Raw genomic sequence first — 21,287 nt, 5'->3', positions numbered from 1 at the left:
AAGTTACAAACATGGCGATACCACTAAGGGCAATGGGAGAGTTATTGAAGTATTGATTTACGAACAGGAAGCTCCTACAAAATGCTCCTAGAAATGATTAAAAGGTATTCCTAAAACAAAATTTTCGATTGTGATTTTTTGGTATATTATTGGAACTCTTCTTGCAATTAAATTTTGTGCTTGTCCTAAGAATGTCACTTTTAAGCACATGAAAATTTTGCTAGCTTTTTTGGCACAACCTTATTTATGTAATAGATTCCATGTTGGACATGGCTAGAGATTTGCTCAATTTTAATTTTGACACTCTAGATTAGTGCTTCCACAATCCTTTTATAATATTCGCGCTCCATTTGAAATTTGAATTTCTTTTACCTGAAGAACAATCTCATATTTGGGTTTCGTCTCATTGAAAATAAAATTGGGAAGGGAAGAAATGATGAAGTTCAAAATCTCATCATCGTAGAAAGAGTTATTTTAACTGAGCTAATATGATTGGTTCTGATAAAACATACAACCACCTATTTATAGTAGTTTTTGTTTACCATCTATGTTGGGCCCAGGCACAAAAATCATTAATTTGAGGTTAGATTTAAATGACATAATAGTTTCTCCTCCTAGTAGCTATATTTTGTTTCGGGGTTAATGTCTCCTTGAAAAGTAGGATCCATCTTTTCATTTACATACACCAACTACAAAAAAGCACATCGTAATTGTATTTTGGGATATCCCTTGTATATTTAATTCCAACTTTTACCCAAAATCATTTTATTCCATTTTTTCCCGCCTTGGATAAAGCAACCCAAGATATACAATGAAATGACATAAATTGACTAGTTTCTATTATTGCAAAAACACCTTGCAATGAGCTGAATATATATTACAACAAGGGACGCTACCTGCAACCTATGGACCAATTTAGGACTAGCTTCCACTTCCTCCTTAGCTAAAAGTTTCGCCAACCTCTTTTATCATTCTAGACTCTTAAAAGGCGTGGAAAAAACTAGGACTCTACAAGACATTTTTGAATTTTAACCAATTGAATTCATTCGGAATCCCAAATGAAAAACCATTAAGATGTTTCCTTAATAACTTTGTTGTAAAAGGTCACTCAAATGCTTTTTTTTATTCCTAGCTTTTAATGGTGTAGTTTGAAACATATGTGATGAGTTAATACTGAAGATAATGTGTGTGAAAACATACTAATGAAATGCTAGAATTATCGCGTGGAGTGGTAATTTAGCTTCATGTGCATATTAGAGATGAGATAAACTCTAGAATTACGAGGGAACACTACTCAAAAATACCTGTAGGAGTGTAACGATAGTACCTAATTAGTGCCACAACAGGGGGCAAATTCGGGAAAGTTACTTGTTCTGGAAAAGGAAAACAAAGGCAATAAGTATATTTAGGTAACTCTTAATTCTATTTAGCGGAATAACAAAATGGTATTCGATCCAAAATGTCAAAGTAAACATCTAAAGTGAAAAGAATTAAAACCTTGAAAATCTCTAGAAGAGTGCTTTCATGAAGATTAGGGTTGCAGAGAACAAACACAAGTTGTTCAGCGGATTGCATTTTGCGATCCTTGTTGGGCGGTGCTCCGTCGCTGAAAGACGATGATGACATACCACTTCCTCCTCTGAAGTTGCCAACACCTACGGAGAAAGATTGACATAAGTTTACCATTTTAAAGCTTCAAATGAATGTTTTTATCTTTTTCGTCCCTTCACTTATCCTACTTTATTTTCTCTAATTTTCTTTTGCTTCTCATTTTTCTTTTGCTTATGAAATGAACAAAGACAGAAATTCATCGTGAATTTTATCTTTGTTCAGTTCGGGCAAAAAAAAAACGAGAGAAAATAAAGTAGGGTAAGTGAAGGACAAAAAAGATAAAACATTCAATTGACGCTTTAGAATGGAGAACCTATTTCAATCTTACTCCGTCGGTATCGACAACTTTGGAGCAGGACCTGGTATGTCGTCATTGCCTTCCTGTGCCAAAGCACCCCTCAATAAGGATCGCAAAATGCAATTCGTTAAACAACTTGTGCTTGTTCTCTGCAACCCTAATCTTCGTGAAAACATTCTGTTGGAGTTTTTCAAGGTTTATTCTTCTCACTTTGGAGGTTTACTTTGACATTTTGGTTTGAGTATCATTTTGTTGTTCTGCTAAATAGAATTAAGATTTACCTAGATATATTTATTATCTTTGTTTTCTTTTTGACTGAAGGAGTTGTTCCCGGATTTGGCCCCCTTGTTGTGGCACTCATTTGGTACAATCGATGCACTCCTACAAGTATTTTGAGTAGTGTTCCATGGTAATTCTAGAGTTTATCTCATTTCTCAGATGCACATGAAGCTAGTACCACTCCGCATTGATTATATACTCTGCACCATTTAGAATAAAAGGAATCATCTAAATGACATTTTACAACAAAGCTATCAAGAAATTTTTTCAATTGGAGTTACTGTGAATTTAAAATTGAAATTGTCCTGTAGAGTCCTATTTTTTACTCCCTTAATATCTTGTAGATTCTTAGTATGATTAAATAGGTTTGTAAAATTTTTGGCTAGGGAGCTAGCTAGTCCCACATTGGCCATGGGGTACTTCCCTTGTTGTATTTTGTACTTAGCTCATTGCAAGGTTGTACTTCCAATAACGAAAACTAGACAATGTGTGTTATTTTCATTGTTTAAGTTGGATTGCTTTATTATTGTCTGGAATAAAATGATTTGGAACCAAAAAAACAGGGCAAGTCTCAAAATAAAATTTCGATTTGCTTTTTCGTATTTGTTTTGATGTAGATAGAGCCAAAACCCCACTTGGAGGAGACATTAACCCAAAAAAGGAAAGTATTAACTTTAGGAGGAGAAATTTTTCTGTCATTTAAATCTAATTTCAATTTAACTGCTTTGTGTCTTAGCCCAACTTTGATGGTAAGCAGAAGCTACTATATCATATATGTAGGTAGTTGTATGCTTCATTAGAACCAATATTACTAGTTCATTTAAAAAAAGCGTACAATTTGGATATACAAATTTATCTATATATAAGTATGCTACGTTAAATTGAAATTGTAAAACACAAATATTTGTGAAACACAGATTAAAATCCAAAGAGAGTGAATGAAGTAGTGATTTAAGAACAGGAAGCTCCTAGAAGAAGCTCTTACTCACTTTTCTAGTCCTAACTCAGCTTCTAATTACCAGCGACTCTGCGTTCATCGGCAACGCTGCTCTCGGCTTAGCTATTTCCTGTTATTTCTTCGTGACTTACCCTGATGTTGACTGTGGTAAAGCTAATTGACCTGTCTGCTGCCGATGTGAGTACAGAAAAAATTTGTTAGAGTTGTTGTCCGGCATGGACTCTACAAGTGCCTTAGTCATGATTCGGCAGTTCTCGATGAAAAGGTACATACTAGTATCTAACTTATATGCGTTTACTTCACATTGTTGTATTTTATCCTTCCATCCCAAATTAGTTGTGGTCAATTTGACTAATCTTAATCTTTGGAGCTAAATTGGATTGCAATAGTTTAATTTTTTAGAATTGAAATTTGGATATTCACAAGATATACATAGAATACTATAAGTTGCAATTCATCTTATATCAATGTGGTGAAAAGATATATCTTTGAATGTTGGTCAAAGTTGATATATTTCACAATCGAGAAGCGGATAGTGACAAGTATTTTGAGGGCGTTGGAAGTAACTATCAAAGTATCTATATAAGCATATAATAGACGGTGTATACAAGTAAATATTTCAATAAAAATTAAGACAATACCACCTAGTGATGGCACTGGTCAGATATTGACCTCTGCCTCGTATATTAATGTTCAAAATTAGGTAAAAAGCATAAATAACCCTCGAGAATAGGGTGTAAAGGAATGCCCTTAAAGTTAAAGCATGTAATAGGCTTTTTTTGGGTAAGTTTAGGAGGGTAATTTTGTGTTTTTTTTCCCTTCAAATATTAGTTACATGAAGGAATTGAAATGACAATTTTACCTTTTGAAATCATAAGAGGATAGACATGCCACCCTTTTACACTTTTAAGTTCTTTAAATAGTATATATAACTAGATGAATGTTCAAAGTATAGTTTGACCATCTAAATTGTAAAAGACTCCTCCACTTTAGAGAGTAACTAGCTTTATAGAAGTAAGCAAAGCATAAAATATGAACTTGGGAGAACTCCTCCCAATTACTATATGGATTGCTCATATAAGCAAGTTCTCCAAAATTACGAAATGTATTAATCTAAAAAGTTCTTTGGTTTGGCTAGTCTAGTTCGGCTGTTGCATCTTATCCAATATGAGTGTCCATTTTGTTTCCATTTGTAAGTCTTCAAACTTCTATGAGCTGTACTTGTTTCAAATAGTGAAGATTCCAGTTAGCCATTCCATATGACACTTAATTTTCCTTTGGTAACAGTGTGTAATTGCGCATTTCATTGGCACTAGATTGTCAAACTGATTACAATAGTTCCTATGTGGAATTGTAATAGAGGAGACTTTGAATTTGACGTAAGTGAAGGAGCTCGTGATAACAGTGCAACAGGAGGAGGAGATGGAGTCCTACGGAGGAACAATAAAAGCACCAAAGGTCCCTGCAGACATTATGGAGTCCATAATGGAGGTTGTATATTTGGATTGTGGCTTTGATGTGAATGATGTCTGGTGGTCAGTCTCTTTTTTACTATTTAAGTTTGTTTGGGCCAATGATCTTATGAAAACTCTCTTTTCCTTATCCTTTCTGGATTTAGAGTATACCAATGTATCAATCAACTATGCCTCAATCCCCAATTAGTTAGGTTGGCTATAAGAATTCTCTATATCTATTCCGTTAGATTTCTATTATAACTTGAAAATGTGATTATGTGGAATCAAAGATTTGAGTCTCACATGCCTATTGGCTTTTAGTAATTGCTTCTAATTTACAACGTCAATGTTACTGTACAAGGGGTTTTAACTGTTATTTATCGAACCTTTTTTCATGTTGAGCTATTTATGCTTGTATACTTTGCATCAAACTGACTCAAGCAATACCACTGTTTAATGTTTTGGTGACTTTTGCTGCAAGCTCAGTGATGTATGCTTGTTATTTTTAGAGGCAAAACTTTTTTCCTCTAGTAATGTTTTTAACGTGTTATTCTCCAAATTGTTGAATGAAATGAATAAAAGGTATTTCTAAAACAAAATTTTCAACTATGATTTTTTTGTATTGGAACTCTTCTTGCGATTAAATTTTGTGCTATGTCACTTTTAAGCACATGTAATTTTTGCCATCTTTTTCGGCGCAACCTTATTTATGTAATAGATTCCATGTTGGACATGGTTAGAGATTTGCACAATTTTAATTTGGACTCTCTAAATTGGTGTTTCCACAATCCTTTTATAATACTTGCCCTTGTAGAAAAAGGTGATGTATGTGTGTGAGAGAGAGGTCATCATTTGAGATTTGACTTCCTTTTACATGAAGAATAATCTCATATTTGGGTTTCGTCTCATTATAATTAACATTGGGAAGGGAAGAAATGATGAAGTCCAAAATCTCATCATCTTAGAAAGGGTTATTTTCACTGAACCAATCATATTGGTTCTGATAAAACATACAACCACCTATTTATAGTAGTTTTTGTTTACCATCTATGTTGGGCCAAAGCACAAACACAATTAATTTGAGATTAGTTTTAAAAGACATAATAGTTTCTTTACCTAGTGGCGATATTTCTTTCGGGGTTAATGTCTCCTCGAAAAGTAGGCTCCATATGTTTCATTTACATACACCAACTATGGAAAAGCACATTGGGGTTCTATTTTGGGACATTCCCTGTATATTTAATTTCAACTTATACCCAAATCATTTTATTTCATCTTTTCCCGCCTTAGATAAAGCAACCCAATATATACAATGAAATGACATGAATTGACTAGTTTCCATAATTGAAAAAACAACCTAGCATTGGGTCGAGTATAAATTACAACAAGGGATGCAACGTGCAACCCATGAGCCAATGTAGGACTAGCTCCCACTCCCTCCCGACCCAAAAGTTTCACAAACCTCTTTTATCATCCCAAGACTCTTAAAAGATATGGAAAAAAAACTAGGACTCTACAAGACATTTTGAATTTTAACCATTTAAATTCCTCCGTAACCCCAATTGAAAGGCTATTAAGATGTTTCCTTATTATCATTGTCATAAAAGGTCACTCAAATACTTTCTTCTATTCCTAGCTTTTAATGGTGCAGTGTGACGCATTGGTAATGAGTAATTGCTGAAGAAATGTGTGTATGAGAACAAGCAAAGGAAATGCTAGAAGTACCGTGTAGAGTGGTACTTTAGCTTCAGTGCTTATGAGAGATTAGATAAATTCTAGAATTATAATGAAACACTACTCAAAATACATGTATGAGTGCAACGATAGTACCAAATGAGTGTCACAACAAGGGGGCCAAATCCGGGAAAAGTTCCTTCTTTTGGAAAAGGAAAATAAAGGCAATAAGTATATGTGGGCAAATCTTAATTCTATTTAGTAGAATAACAAAATAATACTCAATCCAAAATGTCAAAGTAAACCTCTAAAGTGAGAAGAATAAAAACCTCGAAAAGCTCTAGAAGAGTGTTTTCACGAAGATTAGGGTTGCAGAGAACAAACACAAGCTGTCCAGCGGACCACATTTTCCGATCCTTATTGGGCGGTACTCTGGCGTCGAAAGACGATGATGACATGCCACCACCTCCTGTGAAGCTGATGACACCGATAGAGAAAGATTGAGGTAAGTTTGCCATTGTAAAGCCTCAATTGAATGTTGTTATTTTTTTCAACCTTTCGCTTGTCCTACTTTATTTTCTCTCATTTTTCTTTGATTCTGGACTGAACAAAGAAAAAATTCACCGTTGGATAATTTTGGTAAGTAAAATTCACAGTTTTATTTTAAATCGCGGCACCATCAATGAATTGAACACGTGTTAATGTTCATTGGGAGCATTCCATAGTAATTTTCAGGTCAATCTAAAAAAAAATAATATATCATTCATGATTCAACGAATCTCAAAAATCTTCTTTTTGTCTTCAATTACATGAGAAAATGACTTGTGAATTTCATTAATGATCCTCTTCATTGATTATCAACAAATTCCATCATTAATAAATATAGTTTCTTTAAAATAGTTCAAAGATCAAATCTAATCATAATTATTAGAAAAATAATATGAGAACTATTTTTTATTTTAATTAGGTTTTATTTTGGAAAATCTAAAGATCAATCTTGAAAAATTACTATGGAATGCTCCCAAATAACATTAACACGTGTTTGGTTCATTGATGGTGCCGTGATTTTACATAAAACTGTGAATTTTATTTATCAAATTATCCAACGGTGAATTTTGTCTTTGTTCAATTTAGGAAAAAAAGAAAAAGGACAAAATAAAGTAGGGTAAGTGAAAGGATAAAAAAGATATAAACATTTAATTGAGGCTTTAGAATGACAAACCTACCTTAATCTTTTTTCGTTGGTGTCGGTAACTTCGGAGGAGAAGGTGGTATGTCGTCATCGTCTTCCAGCGCTGGAGCACCCCCCAATAAGGATTGCAATCTGTTGAACAGCTTGTGCTTGTTCTCTGCGACCCTAAGTTTCGTGAAAACGCTCTTTTAGAGCTTTTCAAGGTTTATTCTTCTCACTTTAGAGGTTTATTTTGACATTTTGGATTGAGTATCATTTTGTTGTTCTGCTAAATAGAATTAAGATTTACCTAGATATACTTAATGCCTTTATTTTCTTTTTCCAGAAGAAGGAGTTGTTCCCGGATTTGGGTCGTTTGTTGTGGCACTCGTTTGGTATTATCGCTGCACTCCTACAGGTATTTTGAATAGTGTTCCATTGTAATTTTAGAGTTTTTCTCATATGCGCATGAAGCTAAAGTACCACTCTGCACCATTAAAAGTTTAGAATAGAAGGAAACATCTACATGACCTTTTACACGAAAACTTCTTGATAATTTTTTCGATTGGGGTTACTGTGAATTGAAAATGTCCTGTAGAGTCCTAGCTTTTACCCCCTTAATATCTTGTAGATTCTTAGGATGATCAAAGAGGTTTGTGAAATTTCTGGCTAGGAAGGGAGTGGGAGCTAGTCCTACATTGGCCCGGGGGTACTTCCCTTGTTGTATTTTGTACTTAGCTCATTGGAGGGTTGTATTTCCAATAATGAAAACTAGACAATGTATGTTACTTTCATTGTTTATGTTTGATTGCTTTAGCATTGTCTGGAATAAAATGATTTTGGGTAAAATTGGAAACAAAAATACAGGGGAAAGTCGCAAAATATAATTTCGATTTGCTTTTCCATATTTGTTTTGATGTAAATGGAGCCAAAACCCCACTTCGAGGAGATATTAACCCAAAAAAGGAAAATATCACTTCTAGGAGGAGAAATTTTTATGTCATTTAATTCTAATATGAATTTAATTGTTTTGTGTCTTACCCCAACTTAGATGGTAAACAGAAGCTACTATATCATATATGTAGGTAGTTGAATGCTTTGTCAGAGCCAATATAATTGGTTCATTAAAGTAACTTTTTCTACCATGATGAGAATTGAGATTCCGGACTTTATTCTCTCAATTATTTCATTCATATTTCTTGAACTTCTATTGTAGACATTTTCTGTTCAACTATTTGTTTCTTATTTCTTAAACTCATAGTGTGGAAGTTCCTAGCTGTTTCTATAAGTTTGTTCTTGTTAATTTTCATGCTTGCAGGAGATAGTTTCTATCTACCCTGGTTTGTCGTCGCTAAGCCTGGCTCCTGCACAATCCAATAGAGTTTGCAATGCAATAGCACTTCTACAGGTGTATTAACTTCGTTTTGTTGTAGACTATTTCATAGTGTTTCTTGATACAGTTTCTATATTCATTCTTCTTGGTGATCTTAAAGTAATGAGTTATAGGTATAGAAAATTGGATATATTTGGGTTGTGATAAATGTATCAAGAAAGGTGGATGGTGAATGCAACAACTGGAATGTGTTAGTAGGGAAGTAGTTTAACTTTTATCTCTTTCTTGGAGCATGACTAGTATCACTTCCAAATATCTGTTGTTACCTTTGTATAAATGCTTTAAGATGCCTCTGTTATTTAGGTTTTTTGCTGGTCAAGGTCAAATTTTCTATCCCTTCTATTGAAATAGTTTCTCTTTGCTTTCCATTTTTCAGACTGTAGCCTCTCATCCCGACACCAGAAAGTCGTTCCTCAATGGTGAAGATTCTCTTCTCTCTCTCTTTTTTTTTTAAAGTTCTCATATCTGTTTGTCAATGGCAATAAGCTTTGCCTCTTTTGGTATACAACAAAGGCCTTTTCTGACGGTACTTTTAGGTGGAATGCTAGAAAATTGTTGCCTTTGTTGATTTGCAGTTGCTTGTGCATGCAAGTTCTTTTCCATTACAATGACAGGGACACAAAAATCTCAACACTTCTCATAGTTACATCTCTTAAAATCTTATTCTGCCGGTACTTGCTTAGTATCATATTTTCACTTAAATTAAACTCTTATTTACTTGTCAAAAAGAATTCCATAGCTACAAGTCAAGAATAAGATCTAAATTGTAACAAATTAATGCCACCCTGCATTGTTTGATACATCTTTGGACAAGAATTTGAATTTGATTTACACATGAAGACATTATACTTGGATTTATTAATCCACTACTTATAGAAAAAAAAAATTATACTTGGGTTTTATTGTCCTCGGAATGTATGACTATAAAGTAATAATGACCGCTCGTCCTTGATAGTCACTGATGTCCATAAAGAGGGCAGAAATGAAGATTACATGTTTGTGTCCTTAGGTTTGTTGAAGCGCTGCAACACAAGAATGTTGTCTTACATAACTATCCCAGCCCTATATTATTCATGTAAAATGCTTTGTAACCTTCATAAACTTAATATGTACGTCCAAAAAATAAAAATCAAATAAATGGACATCATAATCATGATGTGTTCTTGAGATTTTGATAGACTTTTGTGTGATGATAGTTGTAACTGTAATCCATCTTATTTGTGACATTTGGTTTCCCTTGAATAGATCCTTCTAACAGTTCTCTACTTTTCAGCAAAAATTCCTTTGTATTTGTACCCCTTTCTTAACACAACAAGCAAGTCGACACCCTTTGAATATTTGAGGCTTGCAAGCTTAGGTGTCATTTATGCCCTTGTGAAGGTAATATGTCTACCGTATTTCATGTGTCTCTTCTTCTACTTCCATTGTCAGTATAAAGATTTTTCGTGATCATATCTACTGGTAATGACATGAGAAGAAAACCGTGATTAGTTAAAATTTTAGGAGCTATATTTATTCTTTACCTATTTAATCAATTATTGTTCTAAAGCTTAAATGCCCTTTGTTTGCGCAGGTAGATGACACTGAAAATATCAGTTTTCTTATTTCAACAGAGATAATTCCGAAGTGCTTGTGCTCGATGGAGATGGGATGTGAACTATCAAAAACAGTTAGTGATTCCCCATAACCAATTTCCAGACATCCTCCCTTGACTTAATTAGGTTTTCATGCATCTAATTTATTCGTGCTGACAGGTTGCGACTTTCATTGTGCAAAAAATCCTTCTAGATGATGTGGGTCTGAATTACGTATGTGCCATATCAAAAAGTTTTTTCGAAGTAATCCAAGTTTTAGGGAATATGGTGGGTGCATTTGCTGAACAACCTTCATCAAGATTGTTGAAACACATAATCCGGTGCTATCTTCGTTTGTCAGATAATCCAAGGTTGGTTTTCTGTATATCACCATCCCGGTTTTCCTTTCAGCTTTGCTTATGTGTGATATATCACAGCCCTTTTCGATCTTTCTGTTTCTGTGAGGCTAAAGGTGATGTGTTTGGCTTTATGGCAGGGCTTGTCAGGCACTGAAAATTTTTCTTCCTAATATGCTTTGAGATAACACCTTCAGCAGTTGTCTTCGTGTACGTAATATTTGGCAGTATAAGTAGCTCTATTCCCACCCCACCCCACCCATCGCGGGGCTTCTGCTTTAGTGATCATGCAACATTCGTCTTTTTCTTTTTGGCATTAGACTTTTGTTATTTATTTTTTCCAACCATGACTGGTTTTGTCGCGTTATGTTATCAGGAGGATTCAATGGCGAGGAGTTGGCTGCTACAGTTGCTCCTTACGTTAATGGGAATCGGGTTGCTCCACAGGCTGGAGGAGGATTTGATCATATGCCGTGATCTGAATTCATACAAATGGATTTTTGTTGAAGTATTAAATGCTCATACTTACCTGCACTCGTATTTATTTATGTAGTGCATTTTATGTATGTGGATTATTATGAAGATTATTATTGGGAGATTAAGAATATTATTGAACCTTTAGTAAAGCCTTTTCTCTTTGGGAAAAAACACTTGTATCCCAAAAAAAAAAGGTAAAGTATTATAAGTGGTTATCTCTTTTCTTTCATACCTTTCTGTTTTTAATTATTAATTCGCGTTTGTTGCTTGATAACCATCTATATATTTTGATGGTATCAAAGAGGAAGTAGCAAAGTGAAAAGTGTGCTTGATATTTGATAGGTGCATCTGGATAATTGTATCTCCTATCTTCTTTTATTTGAAATTATGAAACACAAATATATTATATGGTACTAAAAATTGATAAATGTATGCTCTGGAATTGTTTTACGTTGATATATATATATATATATATATATAAAGGTATAAACCGAGAATATATTATTGTACCTATATATATATATGCATGATAAGTCAAATTAAAATGGTAAAACACATACATTGTGAAACACACGTACAAATACAAAAAGTAGTATAATGGACGAGTGAGGCATTTTTCAAATTTTAGTAAAGGTAAAGAATACTGAGTAATTTTATCATACAAATTAAGTGAAAGGTAAAAGAAAGAAAATCACAAAAAACTATAAATAGTATGCCTAAATACCTTCACGCATTTGCACTTCTCTGATACAGTTCAGTTTGTTTTTCCCCGGAATAGCACCGTACCGTATATTCACAATTCGAAATACATGCAATCACCGGAAAATTGCGGCTGGTAATCGCCGGACAATTGCGGATGGTGACCAACCCAAATAGGTTACCGTCGTCGCCGGAGGAAGAAATTAGAAACACGGCAACATCAGTAAGGGCAATGCTTCAGCTATTGAAGTATCGGTATAGGAACACCAAGCTTCTGGAAGAAGCTCTTACACTCTAGCGGCGTAATTACTAGCGGCTCGCGTTCGCCGGCGACGTCACTCTCGGCTTAGCTATTTCGAGCTGTTTGTTCGTGACTTACCCTGACGTTGACTGTGGTAAGCTTACTGACCTCCGTTTTGCGACTGTAAGTACTGAAAATCTTGCTAGAGTTGCCGTCCGGCACGGCCTCTACAACTACCATTCCGCGGCGACTCGGCAATCCTCAATGAAAAGGTACAATATAGATTTATCTATCATTAACTGATTCTTCACATTGTTATGTAGTTTAAGTATTGTTGTTGCATAATAGTTGTAGCTAAGTTGGATTACATTTGTTTGATATTTTAAAATTAATATTTGGATATTCAATGCATTTGACTAATTATTGGAGCTAAATTGGATTGATTAATTTAACTTGTTGAAGTTAAATTTTAGATAGTCAAAAGATATATGAAAAAAGTATAAGTTGCATATCTTCTCGTATCAGTATGTTGAAGAATACACATCTTAAAATTTGAAGTTCATATAGTTTCAAGTGTTGAACTATTGAGAAGCGGATAGTAACAAGTATTTTGGGACGAAGGGATTGTCTATCAAGTGAGGAGGTATTTATTAAGCATTTAATGTGTATGTTGTCTGGTTGATCAGTCTCCTTTCTTAGTATTTAAGTTTGTGCTGGCTAAGGATCTTATAGCTCTCTTTTCTTTTTTCTTTCTGCGTTTAGAGTACCGATCTATCAGTTAAATATGCCTCAATCCCAACTAGTTAGATTGTCTATACGAATTCTATATATTTGCTCCTCTAGATTTCTATTATAACTTGCAAATATAATTATGTGGACTAAAGAGACGAGTCTCACTGGCTTATTGTCTATTAGTAAATAGTAAGTCTTGGAATTTAGAGCCTAAGTTTTTGTATACATGGGATTATAACTGTTATTTATAGAACTCATTTTCATGCAAAGCTAGTTGTCCCTCTAATCTTTGCATCAAACTGGCTCAAGCCATACTCATTTTTCAATGTTTTAGTGACTTTTTTCTGCAAGACGAGTGATGTCTGAGTTGTCATTAAGTTTGCTTGCTAATTATCATAGGTAAAACTTTTTCCCTCTAGACATGTTTTGTATGTGTTATTATCCAATTGTTGAAAGAAATGATTAAGATGTATTCCTAAACAAAATTTTCAGTTGCAATTCTTTCTGGTATTTTAAAACTCTCGTTCTTGCAATAATTTCTGAACTTGCAACATGGTGAATGCATGTGTTCATACGGGAAAGATTTTCATTTGGTAATTCTTTCTGAGTTTGTTTGTCTCAATATCCAGATGCTGCCAAGTTTTTTCTGTTTCTGTAGCAGTCACATTAAATGTATGGAATTGGTTTCATTATTGTTTGCTTTCTGATGGTTGCAGAGTAGAGAAAGAAATAGGTCCTGCTCTTGATAGGAGGTTTATATGCTCTGTGCAAATTGGAATTGCTGAAGGCATGCTTTTGTGATGGGAGACGAGAAGTCGCGAGTAAAAAAAGCAGAGATTTCAGCACTTTAACAATGATCTGGAGTTTGCAGGACGAAACAGACAGCAGAGGACAGTGCAACTTGGAAGTAAAGCTTACTCAGGTTCTCTCTCAATTCGTGCAATAATCATCTTTGGTTGCTGCAAAGTGAATATAGGAATACAATGTTAAGCCCCACTTAAGAAAATAGATAGAAGAAGAGAGTACACCAGTTACTACATGAAAGTGTAAAAGACAGCAGGACCTACATCATAGCAGACAGCTCTGGCCAATTCAGATTAAAAAATTTCCATGAAGCTCTTTACATAAATAGCATATTAGAAAATTAACATTGGGCCTAGAGCAAACCCAAAAGTTAGCTCATGAGGTGAGGATTTCCCAATACCATATAAGAAGATAATTTTCCTTACTCCAACTGATATTGCAGTCTAACACTATATGTATAGGATTCATGATCTTTTAAGTGCAGAAGTAAGACATGATCGCTCCACATCTTCCTACGTAGTTAATTAATACTTACATATCTATGTTCCGTGTCTACAAGTGCATTGGTCTAAAGCAGGAAAAGTTTCTTTTACGCTGAAAAGAACATTGAGAAACATGTTGTGTATAACAAGAACAGTCCAAGCAAATTGTCTTAAGGTGCATGAGTACAAGCACTGGTGGGGATCCAAAAGTTGACGATGTTCTGTTGCTAAAAGTATTTGGACCATTGTTACAATCCCTTGTTATGGATCTAGTTATGGGACGTTGCAAAACAAAGTCAGAGTTAATGTTGAGTGAATTAGGAGTCTGGAGAAAAGTTTTCTTTTTTCTACCTTTGGTGCTGGTTCTCTCTTAGAGAACCTGCAATCACTTGAGTTTTTTTTCTTTTATCGGATGTCCCCCGAGGGACACAATCACTTGAGTTTGAAGTACTCAAAAACTTGATTAAATTTCTTCTTATTATTTCACTGATTCAAATAACACTAAATACAAAATTGATGGATTAACCACCCATCTGAAAACAAGGAAGTAACTTCCTACTACAACTAAAATGAGAAAGTGGAGGAATAACCTCCTTACTGCAACAACTACAACAGAGAAATAGGAAAAATAAACAACTTAAAAGCTGTAGTAATCTACTGCAAACAACTGCTACACAGAAATAAAAAATAAATAACTTATAGCTCAAGTACTCTACTTTCTAATTTCCTTAAATCTTCTTTGTGTGAACCATTGGTAGACTAAAGGGGTGCTAACAGTCAGTCACTTTACAATTTGTAATAGATACCTTATCTTATCGTACTAATAAAGAATTGTAGATTGTTGTCAATCCAGTTATAAAGAATCAGACTTAATCCCTTATAAGTAACCTGATAATATCTTCAGAAAGATTAGCAAAATGAGACATGAATACTAGTTGCAAAAGTTTGACCAACTTTGTAAGAATGATTTGCCATCTTGGTCATAAGTGTATATAGAATATATGATTTTAGAGAGCATACTTTTACTATATAAGTATATGTTTTCAACACGTACTATAATTTGCATTCACTGTCATAAAAGAATATTGAGATGCAGTGACTCTAGATCCAGCCCTTCTAGCAAAAATAAAAAAAGAGATATGATGTATGCTAAGATTTGTACAAATTGAATTTGGCATATTAATAAAGAACAAGGATTGCGTTAATTAAAAAGCTGCTTCGTCGTAGAAATCATGAAGCCTCTTCCATGAGTCTTCTCTCTGTATCTTCAATTGCTTGTAGAAGTTACCGATGAATGTCTCTGCTTTATAAAATAGCTCCTGCGTACTGATCAGCTGATCCCCAGCTTCCTCCCTTTCAGTATATTTTTCTTCCTTTAAGATCTCTTCCACTTCACCTATCTCCTCACCAGTACCGGCTATGAAAAACAAGTTCGGCATTGAAGGACACTTTTTAACTAGTGTCTGCTCATGTACTTTTGCAACACCAATAATTTTCTCTGAAGCACATTTTTTAACCACTTTACCGGTATTTTTGTTGGTAGTAATCAGAAGCGAGCTCTCTAAGCTCGCTATATGATCATGTTTAACTTGAGGGGTAGTTTCTTGATGTTCACTAGTTCCAAGAGAGGGCACAAAAGCTATCACTGGAGTAGTCATGTTATGTTGTTTTGAGTGACGATGCTGTTTGTTGAAGGTAATTTCTTGTCATATGGAGACTTGGATAAGAAGGAAATGAGGCCAGCTTCAGCTCCTAGTGAAATGATGAGAAGGTGAACAATGAAATAGAGGTAGGTTGTTCTTACTGATGTGGATAATAGAAGGGTTATGATAAGAAGGGCAGCTATGATGAGTAGAAGCTTTAGAACTTGTGATATCTTGATCATGTCTATGGATATCGTTTTCGTATGCAGTTTGATGAATGTAAAGATTTTGCTGCTAGGAGCAGAAGTGTGGTTTTTCAGTTAGATAGTGTAGTGGTGGAGAACTGAAGCTTAAGAAATATATGCATGGGACAACTTCAGATTTATAAGGAAGATATTGAAGAGAGGAAAAATGGAAATTGAGTTGGTTGCCTGTTGCTCCCAATTGCACACGCAAGTGTACTTTGACAATAGTTAAGTCATGTTGTGAGTGTCAGGCTTTTACTATAGTTAGTCTGTCGAGAAAGAGTTTGAATTTTTATCCTGACAGAGATTGTCCAAGACCATATAAGAAGTCAAGTAACACATCCCTCAACCTCAAACAATGTGCGATACTTTAACCCCACCTTGACCGCATGTCCAAGCCCAACATTTGTAGTTTGGACAGGATAGCATGGGACCGATTACCGAATGTTGGACATACAATTACAGTAACTTAGCTCTGATATCATTTGAAAAATGAATATTGTGCTAGCTCAATCTCAAAAGTTAGCTCATAATGTGATGATTTTTTCAAATCGAGGAAGCTTAACAAAAGAGAATATTCCTATGTTATACTTATCCGATGGTTTTTGACTAATCTCGACAACTAAGATGATAATTTGCCTTGCATGCCAATTTAGTCATAAAAGTACAAGTATATTCTGGACAAAAAAATATTTTGGATGATAATTATAAAGCTAAAATAAAATAGAAGAGTGACTTTAGATAAATTTTAATTGGATAAGTAGTGATAAGGTCGGTGGAGAAGACAATGTATTCAATCTTCCTGTGGCTGCTTCCTTTTAGGAATGTTACTGCTGGAAATGTACGTCCCAAGTGGAGCCTTTTAAAAGTAGGCCCATTGAAGACAATCTTTGTCTAGGACTCTTGTCCCAAAATGGTGGTGTGGTGGGGCTAGCAATGAAGTTTTTCTTTTTTTCATCCCGTGTTTGATTTCTGGAGTCCAATCAAATTTGGATTCAAGCCTTGTAGAGCCCATTTCCGGGGTGCTCTCTATAATTACTTGTTCATTCTTAGGATCTCGAATTTGAGATTAGTTAAGGGTGAAGAAATTTCAACTATCTCACCTTAATTCATTTATCCGACTATGAAGTAGCTTAAGAATTCCAGTATATTTGGTCCTTTGGTGGTCCCCTATCTTCTAAGATAACGCATGGATTAGGACTATTATACTTTTCGACAATTGATGAACTGGTGGAGTTAACAAATCAAAATTAGCTTAAGTCATTATGTATTGAAGAGAAGTTTAAGCCTTGAGATTTGAGAATATGTTTCTGCATATTAAAAAGAAGTCAAAATCAAACTAGTTAAATGCTGGTGTTTTGTCCTTAATTTTCCCGAGGGAAAAACTTTGGAAGAAATAATGTCTTGGGCTCACTTACAATATGACAATGACTCTACAAGTGGATTTTCTATATTATACTTTAAATTAATGTCTTTCTGAAAATAATCATGTCATAACTAAAGTAACATCTATAATGATTTACAAAATAAAATCTCCAGCCAGCTGCTAAAAGAAATCTTGTTTGAGAATATCCTTTTCTCCTCTTTGTTTTTTCTCCAATTCTTTTCTGCGTTACAGCTAATTCCCTCCCGGTTCATGTTGCTTTCTACGTCCTTTCACTTTCACTTTTATCTGCATGCTAGTTTTCATCACAAGACAATCGTCACCGCTGTTTGACTGATTTGGTTTTCGTCTATACAACTATACTATTTCGTTGTTTCAATTTGTTTGTTTTACTTTTCTTTTTAATCTGTTTTTAAATTAAACTTTTTTTACTACTTTTAAATGATATTTTGATACATTCTATGTATCGTTGACCTAGGATCTCAAAATTCAAGTCTTTTTAATTTTGTTAGTTAAAATCAGACAAACAGAAACAGAAGGAGTACTAGCATTCATTATGTGGTCATCACTAATTCTCAGTTCTTATCAGGTTTCAAGATTTTACACGATTAACCTGATCATGGATCTAGTTTAGATAACAGAAGTCCAACTGAACAAATAGATGCATGTATTTCACTTTTATTTGAAAACTCGTAAGTCGTATGGCTCCAACATCACTTGCTTTTGAGTAATTTTGGTCATTACCACCAGAGAGGATGTGGTAGGCTGATAAAAACCTTTAGCTCTTTATCAAATGTCTCAAGCTCCTAAAAAACGTTCTAAATTTCTTAGAGTGCTTTACCCTCTTAATTAATCAGTTCAGTAGGGGGTTCTGGTTACTAGATGTACAGGGGGCAAGGGGAGGAGGGGAGGACTGTTCATAATACAACATACCTATAGCCCATGACAGTAGCAAAATTTTATCTTTCCTTTCACTTATTAAAGAACAAATAAAAATTCTTCACTCATCTTAGCTGTTACAAATTTTATGGCAAATTTCTGCGTTAACTTCCTTCACCTCGTACATGAAAACAAAAGGCATGCCACAAATCCACACACATAAATGGAAGTTATAACAAGTATCAACAGTAAAGTTGTTTTCGTCTCAAATTCTCATTCATTTTGAGGATTGATGCATATAAGTAATCAAGCTAGTATTCAACAATAATAATTATCAATAAATGGCTTAAAAGTTGGATAATAAACTAAAAAGTACAGGGGATTGAGTTGTCACAATCACGAACAATACATACACACTACCCCCTCTCCCAACCCACCAACAAGGTGAAGAAAGGATAAATTCACATAAAATTTTCCCTTGGTAGTGATTTTGATTCCAGCTTTCATAGCTTAGAACCATTTCGATATTTACTGAGTATTTGAAGGGAGATGATAAAGTTGAACTCTAGATTGAGCTTCTCAGCAGTAATGGCACTACACATCCCAGCACTGCACCGGCAAGAACCTGCACATTCATCTCAATGACATTAACTTCCAGGGAAACATAATTTACTTTAGTATTCACACTAGTTCCTTCTCACATTCATCTCAATGACATTAACTTCCAGGAAAACATAATTTACTTAGTATTCACACTAGTTCCTTCTTTTTATATTTGTATCATATTAGTTAACGGGTGTTGAGTGATGAAAAGATGCCAATAAAAGTGAAAGATAAATTCTATAGAACTATACGACCGGCAAATAACAATGTTATATGGAAGTGAATGATGGGCCACTAATGTCCAACATATCCACAAGATGTCTTACGGAGATGTAGATGCTAAGATAGATATGACATCATGCAAATTAGATGGACTAAAAATGTCCATGTTCACCAGAAAGTTTCAGTAGCACGCTTAGACGCTTAGTGAATAAAATGAGAGATCGCTTTGAGATGATGTCCTGCGACCTATACCTACAGATACTTTGATCCATAGGTATAACTATGATGAGCGAAGGTGTTAAATAGGAATGGGGATAAACCTAAAAATCACATCAAAGGACATTGTCTCAAAAGACCTACAAATCATTGGAATCAATGAGCACTTACTTAAAGAATCAAGATATAAAACAGTGGGAAAAAAGGATCATCTACTAGTTGAGAAAAAGTTTTACACTTGTTAGAGAATATCTAATATTATATATATATATATATATATATATATATACACACACACTCTTGTTTTAATGGGTACGACGATAATATGAGTTGAGCTTAACTAAAGCAGACTGGATTCATAAAGCCTATCCCAACTTGTTTGGGATGAGACATAGCTGTTGTTGCATTAGTTTCTGCCACTAACATTAAACGATTGTATTAGTGTTAATGTGTAAAAATGAGGTGCACAAGTAGTGCTACCTTTACTAAGATTGTTGTTGTCACCAAGAAGTAATGAAAAATAGCAAAAATAAAAATAGAAATGCATATACTACAAACTCATTGCAACCATACCTGAAGGGGAGTGTGACCAAGCGAATCTCGCAGAGGTCTAACATTGGCAACAGGATGCTCGGGAGGCAATTCACACACTATCTGGTTCAACAACTGCATCAAACACCAAATCTATCATTTACTATACATATATTGAAACTTCAAAGCAAATTTTGATTGCAAATCAGTAGGGGTGACTCACCGGACTTGGTGGCTTAAAGCCAAAATATATTAAAAAGCCCTTAATTTTCTTTCATAAGATCCATACGATAATGGAAGCTCTTTCTCTAAAAGAATTTTCATAAATTCTTTTATAATAAGTGTTTGTCATTAACCAAAATTTTTATACAAACAAAAGGACCGACACAAAAGAAGTCAACATGGCTTTGATGTAGTGGTGGGAGTGCAATGTGTGATGTATGGGTTAGTTGCATGTCACCATATCAAACTCTCTGTAAAAAAACATGGTATTTAAATGGAAAAGGGTAGAGGGATGAGCCCATTATCCTCCAAGTTTCGACTTAGTTAAAGAAGATGAAAGGCAAAAGAACATGCTTTTTGACTCATGGATCAATCAAATATGCCAAAATAAATATTTAGCTAATTTAGAGACTGGGTTGACTTTAGAAACTGAAATCATCATAAACATGAAAAGAAATATAAAGGAAGAAAATTAGTATCGACAAGAAGGTAAATATACTATTTAATTTACTAAGAGAAGATTATCATTACCCACTCAACTGTATAACCTCTCCCAAATTTTTTTTAAAAATATATTAAAATTTAAAAGCTTTTATTAATAGTCATATAATTTAATGTTATATATAATAATACAGTCCAACATAATTTTGAGTTTTGGGACCTTTAATATTTGAGGGCCTTAAGGGTAAGGGTGTCACTTGTCTCCCCCTAGAGCATCCCTTGCAAATCAGCAAGTGCAAATATCAACTACAACTATTATTTTACATCCACATAGGTAAAAATCAATTGTTTAAGCATAGAATGGAGAATAGTTTTATACAGTGATTTGAACGCAATGTTATTTCTAATTGCATATGTCAAAACATGATGAAAATGAGATAAAGAAGGTGGGAAAGAAAGATTACTTCAGCCTGGCGCCCAGCATGAAGCCTAACACCAGTAGCATCATACATTACCTGTAATAAAGGAAATCCATTAGAAAAGGAGGAGAAGAACAAAAATTTATTATGCAAAATATAGAAAAGAAAGTTCATACAGAAGCTGCATAAGTGAGGTGTAGGGAGGGTGGATAAATGCACACCTTACCTCCTACCTTGGAAGAGGTACAGAGGTTTTATCCTATTAAGACCCCCCCCCCC

The 21,287-nt window shown here is 34.4% G+C and overlaps 1 protein-coding gene, 1 long non-coding RNA gene and 1 pseudogene across 2 annotated transcripts in view; 2 read left to right on the top strand and 1 right to left on the bottom strand.

Annotated features, from left to right (window-relative positions):
• Nucleotides 1–112: 112 nt before the first annotated feature.
• Nucleotides 113–11,567, top strand: LOC107002654 (annotated as a pseudogene).
• Nucleotides 11,568–11,977: 410 nt separating this feature from the next.
• On the top strand, nt 11,978–14,151 carry LOC114074337. The gene is made up of 2 exons (XR_003574701.1): nt 11,978–12,457; nt 13,634–14,151. It is a non-coding gene; the product is annotated as an uncharacterized LOC114074337 (long non-coding RNA).
• A 4,460-nt stretch (nt 14,152–18,611) lies between these two features.
• Nucleotides 18,612–21,287, bottom strand: part of LOC107002686 (uncharacterized membrane protein YuiD) — a 6,543-nt gene continuing 3,867 nt past the window's right edge. Inside the window, exons 3-5 of the mRNA XM_015200818.2 lie at nt 21,054–21,104; nt 19,969–20,061; nt 18,612–18,979 (exon numbers count right to left, since the gene is read on the bottom strand). Coding sequence (XP_015056304.1) covers nt 18,920–18,979; nt 19,969–20,061; nt 21,054–21,104 — 204 coding nt within the window. The 3' untranslated portion in view covers nt 18,612–18,919. The remainder of the gene's footprint in view (nt 18,980–19,968; nt 20,062–21,053; nt 21,105–21,287) is intronic.

The sequence above is a fragment of the Solanum pennellii genome, chromosome 10 (genome assembly GCF_001406875.1).
Source record: "Solanum pennellii chromosome 10, SPENNV200".
In the NCBI taxonomy this organism is placed as follows: domain Eukaryota; kingdom Viridiplantae; phylum Streptophyta; class Magnoliopsida; order Solanales; family Solanaceae; genus Solanum; species Solanum pennellii.
Note: the sequence above shows the minus strand (reverse complement) of the source record. Positions and strands in the feature narration are given on the sequence as shown.